The following is a 10,196-nucleotide window of genomic DNA, read 5'->3' as shown; positions in this document are numbered from 1 at the left end:
GGAATCAACATCATTGTTGATCCTGAAACAACATCAGATTTGAGGGACAAGTTTACAGTTTATGTAAAATTTAAGCTTACAACCAGGGTTAGGTGCTTCTACATCAGTGTTATTCACCTATCATATCCCTCTGATTGTAGGGATCATTTATGGGTAGGGTTAGGTTTAGTGATATGGTTCGGACAAAATTTTCAGACAGGAATGTTGTTCCAGGATCAACAAAATATGTTGACCCAGGATATGTTGAATATGTTGATTTTACAGTCTAACTCTGCAAAATCAGGACGTGATTGGGGAATACAGTAGTTTCTATTCATGCTTCTAATCTCAGAGAACTGATGTACATATCATTCATGTAAATATTTAATATATTTAAGGGGTCCTATTATGCTTACTTGTGTAATGTTGCTGTTTGAGATCTGCAAGATTCTGCAAGATTACAAAGCTCAAAGTCCACTCCAAAGGGAGATATTTTATTTAACAGAATTCACTTTCCAAGAACTACAACAAACGGCTAGTTGGGACTACAATGCATTTTTTCCAGGCTTTATGTAGTCACAATGTTACTCATTTAAATAATCCCTGCCCACGGAATACGCAAAAAAGGGGGCAGAGGCCTGGCTGAGCTGCATTAGAGAAGATGGTGTTGTTGCTATATGTCAAAGAGATGTTGTTTTTTTCCACCCATTTGCCAAAAATGAAAGCTTTAGCATAAGTTCTGCCGGGAAGACTCAATTACTACGTCACCTATTGCCTTCACTTCTATCCAATCATATTCGTAGGCTCATTGTATAAAAGCTCGGTACTTACACATGTTTGAGTTCGCAGATACTGAAGCGACGATTACCCCCATCCTCCCCACCACCACCAGGATGGTCCTGTCCATACCTCCCAGGGGGGTCGGCTGCGCCCCTGCCTTCATCTTCAGGCAGGAATTGCAGATCCGATACCCTCGGATTATGCACTACGGACGGGGCCTACGCCAAATGACTTTGTATATTATCAGCTTGCTGAGCTGTCAATAAATGTATGGTTTATTGAAATAATTCTCCCGAGTCTTTCTGGTAGAACTAGTTTATTTGACCTTCCTAAGGCTGACAAACTTCAATGCAGGCTACGCACAAAAGCTTCTCCTGAAATGGTCCCACTTTGTCGGGACAATCTGTTGTTTTTGAATCACAACTGTAGTTGCGTTTTCTATTAACAGTCCTAATTTTTTGTTGTTTAATGTTGTTGCTACGATGTAAACAAAGGGCTTTGCCTCCGCTCGCCTGCTAGCCAACATTAGTGTTGATATAGTGTTTACTGTAGCTTTTGTAGGCTCTCACTTTTGTAAGACTGTTCACTGCCCCTTAGGAAAATTAAAGATGGTTTTGGAATCGATTACTGTATTACCTTAATTTTCCGACAAGTATCATGATTAGATGGCGGATAACATTGTATCTAAAATGTTTAAGAAAATTATATATAAAAAAAAAACATACCACTCTGAAACGACCTGTGAAATCTGTGCTTGCAAAGTCTGTGCATGAAATCTTGTTTGTTAACACTCCTAAGTCTTGAATCAGGTTTGAAATTTACGCCATCCTTAATATATATACCTGAGCAGATGAAACTCGCAGTTATGGAGGGGTGTGACATTTCCCAAGCACGCTATGTGGTGCCAATTACAGTGCTATAATAATGTTTAGGTGCTATAATAATGTAAAATATGTGAAAAATGTGTATCATCCTTGTCCTTTTTTGAACAATCAAGCATGGAAGCATATTCTAGTACACCCTAAAAACAAAACCATGACTTTGTAAAAGGGCATAATAGGACCTCTTTAACATCATTTATATAATCTATGATATATTCACTGTGCTAGCTGCACTTAATTTACTCTGACTTAAAACATGTGCGGTTGTGACATATGAAAGTCTCACAAAAACGGTGAGCTATATAGCCTGGTTTCCATTACAGAATTGTGCAAATCTTTAGTGATATTTTCTAAATGTTGATAAATAAAAAACGATTGTGAAAGGACGGCGTTTCCATTAACCGATGTTATGTAACTAAAACGTATTTTTTATCCTCTCGCGCGATACGTCATTCCAAAAATCACGGCATTTTTAATTGAAGGAGACGTGGGCATGTTATCCAAGCATTAATGGCAAGGCAATCACCTTATACTTGGGAGTGGCCACGTATGAGGTCTTTCTGGGAGGTTATAGAACACGATTTTACAGAGGAACTGTGAATTTACAGATGAACAGATCAACCTTTTTTGAGTTGTGCAATATGGACCTATTGTAGTGCCTGTTGTCTCGTCTTCTGACCAAACATACCACGCTATCTTTAAAGAATGATCATGTGAATTTTACGTACACCAGGTGACCTGTAAATGCAAAAAAACCCTGTTTTCTCAGGTCCATCAATTGTCCTGGGCCTTTAATTTTGTAATGGAATTGTGTGTCTAGTGCCATGCCAGATGCCAGTCTTTGTCCTGCATTACTCTCTACATCACTGCGGGCCAACCTACCCGAGCCGATGGGACACCAGCTGTGACCCACACCACAGATCTGGGGCAGACAGGAACCAGTTTAGAAACATAAAAATCTGGTTGTAAAAAAAAAATCCTGTAGCTTTCTAAGTTACAAAACAACAATAATAATAATAAACAATGGAATATTCTGAATAATACTTAAAATATAATTACCATTGGCCCAAAACACTGTAATAAGTATAAAATAAAAAATGTAATTAACAAAAAAGTTTCATTGTACTATGTTTTTTTTACGTTTTTCAGTTTGATGAAAGGCATGATCAGCCTCTTTATCTTTTCTCCCACCTCGTCCCAACAGGAATCACTTCAAACAACAGATGGGTTTTTGGGCTTTTCCACAAATACACTCTCTGGGTCCGTGTCCATCTGGATACACTTGAGTGCGCACAGTCAATAAACTACTATTTCAAGCTGTGAGCTACAGAAAATCTCCAAACTTCTGTGCTTTAGTTGACAAGCAATGGCAAAAGAAGCAGGTGGACCAAGGAACAAGGATTTTCAGTTTGTTGTTTAGTATAAAAATGAATGTGACTTGAAAAGCAGAGAATTGCCATGTTGATTTGACTCTTTGTATTAATTTATTCCATTAGGGATTTAACATTTGAAAGAACAGTGGTCACACTTTAGATTAGGGTCCATTAACTACAACTTTGGCCTCAATAAACTCCTAATTAATGCTTAGTTAGTAAGGTAGTTGTTAAGTTTAGGTATTAGGATTAAGGGATGTAGAATATGGTCATGCATTAATATGTGCTTTACAAGTACTAATAAACCACCAATATTCTAGTAATATGCATGCTAATACAAAACTAGTTACAGTTTTTCTCAGTCGCTTTGGTGCATTTCTCATAACACTATTTACATTTGCACAACAGTTAATGCAGTTCTCAAAACAATTAGTACAAACTGCAAAACCTAGTTGATAACCTGCAAAAGCGTGTCACTTGCTCAAAATGGATAGCTCATTCCTCAAAAGCAAGTATTTATGTCAATGAATGTGTCAGTGTCATCAAAATGAAAAGTCCTGACACCATTGTTTATGAACAAGATAGTCAAATGGCTTAGTCATGTTTTCATTATGACAGTTTACTCTGTAAATGTTTTCCAATGATAAAAGTCAGATCTTGGTGACACTACCTGAAAATGCTCAATACAGCACTAAATACTATTTGCACAGCCATTTGAAAAATACAGTAAAGTTACACATTACTGTATTTATGAGGTAACTGAGTACAAGACACTGAATATGTATGTTTCACATTTTTATATGCTCTTTGCAATTCTAATTTGTTCACAGCATTGAGCAACAGAAAAAATACACCATTATTTACAACAAACATAAACCCCCTTTGGGTAGAGCTGTGCACAACTGTAAACAATATTGCAGTAGGCCTATATACTGTATTGGAACTGAACATTCAACATACATAGGACTGTAATCATTCATGCACATCCAGACGTTCCTCTCTGTCTGGTCACATAATTTCATCTACATCCCAGCGAATGTCATCTCTTGCTCAATTGCAAATTGTTCAATTTAGGAGACTTTTTCAGGATTTTTTTTTTTTTTTTTTTTTTTTTAAATGACAGATTTTGACAACTAGTTCAACATTTTTGTATGTAATGACTCAAGCAATGAAATGAGGATTATTAGTTTTATATGGAATGACTATTCATCATTCACAAGTATAGTTAATTTTGACTGACATGACATAAGCAAATGATAATGTTATAAAACAGCAGAGAGTTGTATGAAAGCAATTGATGCATGTCCAAAAGCATTTGCAATTTGTTGGAAGGAATGAGAAACTGCTACTATGATGTGCACAAATGACTAAATGTTGTGGAGGTTGAACTAACTGTTGTGCAAATGTAAATAGTGATGTGAGAAATGCACCAAAGCGACTGAGAAAAACTGTAATTGTGAGAATTGGACCCTAAACTTAAGTGTTACAAAAACAGTTACAAACATTAAATATAGGTTATATTGTTCAGTCTGCAATTCAAGATCACGATCACGATTCACGATTTTGTTTTATAAAATCCAAATAAGCTTTACAGATCTTTATTGGAAAGTGTTTAAACAATGTTTTTCATGCTTATTCAATGAACCACTAACAATTTTTGCACATGCACCTGTGGAACAGTCCTCAAGACACTAACAGTTTACAGGTGGAAGACAATGAAGGTCACAGTTCCAGGAGTGGACATTAAAGAGACCTTATACTGACTAACTGAAAAACAACAGTGGCCTCATTTATAAAATGTTGCATAGAAACCGCCCTACATTTGATCTTACGACCACCATATCTCAAATGTGCGCATGTGTGATTCAGAAAACGAACGTACGCTCAAAAAAGTGTGTATGCCTCTCTTCCAGATGTGAAATTTCTCCTCAAACGATCTTGAAATTGTGCGCAGCTGAATGGTTTCAGATCTCCGCCTGGTAAACCTAATTAATGTCATTAAAGGGGTATAATGCCATTTTCACAAGATGTAAAATAAGTCTTTGATGTCCCTAGAGTGTGTATGCGAAGTTTTAGCTCAAAATACCCAACAGATATTTTTATATAGCATGTTAAAATTGTCACTTTTTGAGGGTGAGCAAAAACACAGCATTTTTGTGTCTGTCCCTTTAAATGCAAATGAGCTGCTGCTCCCGGCACAGGGGGCGGAGCTTCAACAGCTCGTTCTTAGCAGCTTCTATTACCTCACACAGACATGCACTGAACATTTCAAAAACTTTTAGCCTTTTATGTTCAAACTGGATTCAAACAAAGATGGAGACACTCAAGAATAAGTGATAACATGTAGACAACATTTCTGAATGGTTAGTTGATGAATTTATGTAGCTTATGTGTAGTTATCTTCTAGTCACTGATTAGCATTATTCTATCTTGATCATCTATAAATCGTGTTCTGGGGGCGGGGTTTATGTAAATTCTAGGGTTAGTGATGTCACTAACTGATGTCACTGCACATGAGGCCTGAGCAGTAAACTGCAATGTCTGTAATGTAAGAGAGACAGGGAGGACAGCTGATCGTCCCTCCAGATGTGTCTTGGTGGAAGAGTGGAGTGACATCTCACAGCAAGAACTGACAAATCTGCTGCTGTCCATGAAGATGAGATGCTCTGTTCAGGGACTCATTATTTCATTTCAGTTTGTCAAATGGCTGTGAAATTTGTTCAGTTTATGTCTCTTTTATAGCAAAAATATGCCAGCAGATTACAGTCGGACAAATATAAACTCACTCCACATACGCATCCATTTATCTTTTTTTCTCTCAGAAGAAATTCAAGGGACAAGTCAAAAAAAGTTTGCCTTGGAGACATGTAGAAGTGTGTGACAGTGAGATAGAAAGGCAAAAAAGAAAGAGAGGGAGTGTGTGTGTGTGTGGCTCATGTATTTATAGTATCAGTAAATGGGGCCTGTCAGTATCCCCTCTAGACTTTGATTGAGATGATCAAACATATTTTGATGATGAACTTCTAATAAACAAGATTCAATAGCCTTTAATCAAAGCATATTTCACGGCTCCTTGTTTGCAGTGTGTGTGTGTGTGTGTGTGTGTGTGTGTGTGTGTGCTGTATGCTTTTGAAAGACCACATCTGTATTATTCCTCGCTCTGCTTGAAAATCCACTGAAATCTGCAGTAGCTGTGTAAAGGAACATATTAAGTGATTTCTAACTAGTTCAAGCTGGCTATTAATTTGTCCAAGGACAGGGCGTAAACAATGGACATAGAGGGGTTCAAGACCTTCCAGCTGGTAAACCGAAATAAAATGATATATTAGCCTGTAAGGCCTGTAAAGGCTGATGGCAAATCTGTATATGATAAAGTAGTTTGCAAACAGCATGGCTATAAAACACATGTGTTATGTTTGTAAATTATTCAAAATCATTTTATGTGTTTGTTTTCTCTCTCTCTCTCTCTCTCTCTCTCTCTCTCTCTCTCTCTCTCTCTCTCCTCTCTCTCTCTCTCTCAAACACTAACGGAGTTTATGTTAAACTGCCATCTAGCGGTCAAAGGCGACATGACAGTACAAATCGTTTGAAAACTATTCTGAGACCGGGGTGAGATGTCACACTTTACTCCAGGCAATATTTTTCAGGGTCGTTTTATTTTTGAAAGTCAGTTTAGGTATAGACACATGCCTCAATATAAAATGTTATATGAATATTTGCCTATATTGCCCAGAAAAGAATACAGTGCATGGAACACGCATGTAATGCATAACTTGGGGGTTAATTGCTGATTAGTGATAAAGATACCTCTTTTGATATGCAATTTAAATAAAATAAATGATATGTAATAATAAGATAAATGAAAAATGAATATACCTGATGAAACTAAACAAATAGCCCACAATTCATTTTAAATTAAATTTAGTCCTGAATTTATTTTTATGGACCTCTTACTTTTCTGCCTTTATTTTATAGTTCTATAGTTCTCTGTTCTTATGTTATTACTGATTGTGCAATTGTCTTTAATAATTCCTTGAGAACATTTTGGTATATGGAGAATTGTGAAATTTCACTAATATCTAACATTTAAGCATCATAAAATCCTTATTTACAATAAAACATCTATAAATAGTTCATGCATTAACGAACAATGAGTAATATTTGTTACACTATTTATTCATATTTAACGTTAGTTAATAAATATGAATCGTCCATTGTTAGTTCGTGGCTCATGTCCATTAAATAATATTAACATATACAATTTTTGATTTTAATAATGTATTAGTAAATGTTTAAATTAACATTAACTAAGATTGTTAAATGTTTGGAAGTATTTTTCATCCTTAGTCCATGTAAACTAAGTATCAACTAATGTTAACAAACCGTATTGTAAAGTGTTCCCATGTGTGTGTTATTTTAAGTTAACGCAGAGATTGTAGCTGATGTCATTTTCTCTCCTTGTGGGGACAGTCACAAGATTTTTTATTATTGTTATTATTATTATTATTTATTTTTTTTCTGCAAAAAGCAGGTTAGTTCCAGCCCTGGCACCACATCCTCGAAGAAATGATGAATCATACAACATAAATCATAGTACATAAAATGCCATTCATATTTTTATAATCATTGCCCACAATTTTATTGCATTTGACAAATAAGTCAATTTCCAAACATTTTTTTTCCTTCAAATATTTATTGTTCGTTTTACATTTATCACAAGGGACAGTCAAACATGACTAAAATATGTTAATATATATATAGATGTTGATGTGTAAAGACATAGACGCATTTTATTAAGACACAGTGGAAAAGCAAAATACATTTTTGTAAGACCCTATTTTAAAACACAAAATCCCAGTTATACAGTACTTGGTAGATATATGCACAACATTGCAGAATTATTTTCCACCATGTTAATACCCTTATGTATTTCATAAAATGAAGTATGTTTTAAATATATTTTAAATACATTATATAAGAATAACACATAAAATAATGTCTGTGAATGCAGATACATTACAAATCCATTGCAATACCGTTATCTCTGTCCTTAAAGGGATAGTTCACATCAACATGATTATTTACTCATTCCAAACCTGTTTGCATTTCTTCGGTGGAACACACACACACACACAAAGACATTTTGAAAAATAGATCTTAGTGTTTTTTTTGTTTGTTGTTGCTGTTGTTGTCAATTCTGTACAATGAAAGTCAATGAGATCCAAACCAACATTGTATGAACAAAAAAGTTGAAATATTGAAATAAGTTAAATTAAATTATGAATAAATCTGCCCTGTAATCATAATTTGTGTGAAAATGAATAAAAGCTGTGATCTGTATGTATAGGTATGTTTTTGTAGTGTTGCAAAAATGTTGGAATTAGTATTTTTTGGGGTAAACTATCCCTTTAAGCCAGACGTTTTTCACTACTTTCCCTATTACATACTATGTGTATTGTAAATAAAACAATGTCTATAATTTAAAAACTAAATGGTTTGAAACTGTATGCAAATGATGAACACCCAGTACTATATTGCTCCATATCTAAGATAAAAAGAATCTGTAGCCTCTAAGGCACTCTCAAATGGAAAGAAGGCAAAGGTCTCACATGTAAATGGTAAACCGTTTGAATGACCACACATGGGAAAAGAAAGAGAATTTTAGTAAAGGTTTTGTGTGCATGTCAATTTGAGTCTTCAAATATCTTCATCCAGATGTGCTCACCTCAGCTGTAAGAAATGGACAGAAAGCTTTAGTTGATGAAGCGTGATAAAAACTAATCACAAGCCTGTTAACTAGTTTCCTTTGATGACTAACGTACACAATAACTTTTTCAGAAATGGCCCATTAGATTAGATTAAAACTTTAGTTAATACAATTTTGGTACCAGAAATGGGCATTAGACAAGACTTTCTGTTTTGAATATTAGACAAAACAGTTTTAGATACCAAACAAAAGAGACAGGATCTGGTAAAGAGAATGGTTTCAATATTCCTGCCGTGGAGATTCGATCCAACATTTTCTATAAACCAACAGTCCGATGACTGTTTAAAAAAAAAAGAAAAAACCTGCTTTTACTGCCTCTAAAGGGAAAAGTTCCTAAGTAAACCGTAGGTGTCCAACATCTGTCTGTTTCTAATGAATTTCAGAGTAACAAAGTTGTGTTTGTGTGTTACTACTAGCGTCTGCCCTGGCTCTCAGTAGTATTGAAACTATTAGTTGCTACATCATTAGTTGCTTAATCAATATTTTTCCTTCTAAATATCAAATGAGTTGAATGACTTCTCTAGGCTTATGAGATTTTACTTTGTTATAGAAGTTACCAGTGTGATTACTTTAATGTCTGTATTTGATATGAATGCAATTTAGCCCGGCTTCCAGAAATGAAATATGGACTTGTTTTGTTGAGAAAGGTCTTCAACATATACATACATCTGTTTTTCTAGGGTACCCTGACAACTATGGCCATTGAAGTCTACAGTTTAAGGGACCATTTCTTTGTTAAAGCCTTATTTCCAGTTAGACTAAAGAGTAGCTCTCCTTGAGAGAAAGAACACATTATCTTGATGTTTGGAGACGACTCTCCTGTTTATAGTTAGAGCATGGCCAAACCCAACCTTGGAAAAGCTGTGTGTCGGTGTGTGTGTTAGTCTTAGTGGTTACAGGTTAAGGAACCACTGGCATTATTGGAGATTGACTGAGTTGTTGTTCTGGACATGCTGGCGGCCGGCAACCCAAATCTGCGACCTGGAAGGTCACGACGTGCCTGACTTCAGGGTCGAGTGTCAGCCGCATAATCGATGGAGATATGCTTCAGCCTATCTGTATATGTGTGGAAAATTACTGTTTATCTATTTCTTAGCCAATCAGAAACTACACCCTGAAGCAAGGACGTAGCTTAGACCTTGGTGAAGGGTATAACTGCTGTGTGTGTGTGTGTGGTGAAGGGTATAACTGCTGTGATCTTTGTAACTGTAAGCGGGGCGGCCTACGAACTCCTGTGTGAGTCTTGAAGCTGAGTTCTGCCTAAGGAAACCGCAAACTATCTTCAGTAAAACTTTTCTTCAATTTATTATAATTCTGACTCCGGGTCTTCATTCATCATATCTGGCTCTGGGTCTTTGACTGTAAATCCCCTTACATTACTAATTATTAATAAGCAGTAATTAGGAGTTTATTGAG

The 10,196-nt window shown here is 35.7% G+C and overlaps 1 protein-coding gene across 1 annotated transcript in view; it reads right to left on the bottom strand.

The window, feature by feature from the left end:
* Window positions 1-8,444: 8,444 nt before the first annotated feature.
* Window positions 8,445-10,196, bottom strand: part of hip1rb (huntingtin interacting protein 1 related b) — a 40,427-nt gene continuing 38,675 nt past the window's right edge. The window contains exon 32 of the mRNA XM_079872694.1: window positions 8,445-8,743. Within this exon, the coding sequence (XP_079728820.1) occupies window positions 8,735-8,743 (9 nt within the window). The 3' untranslated portion in view covers window positions 8,445-8,734. The remainder of the gene's footprint in view (window positions 8,744-10,196) is intronic.

Source organism: Squalius cephalus, assembly GCF_949319135.1.
Source record: "Squalius cephalus genome assembly, chromosome: 5".
In the NCBI taxonomy this organism is placed as follows: Eukaryota; Metazoa; Chordata; class Actinopteri; order Cypriniformes; family Leuciscidae; genus Squalius; species Squalius cephalus.
This window is presented reverse-complemented; position numbering and strand designations above follow the sequence as displayed.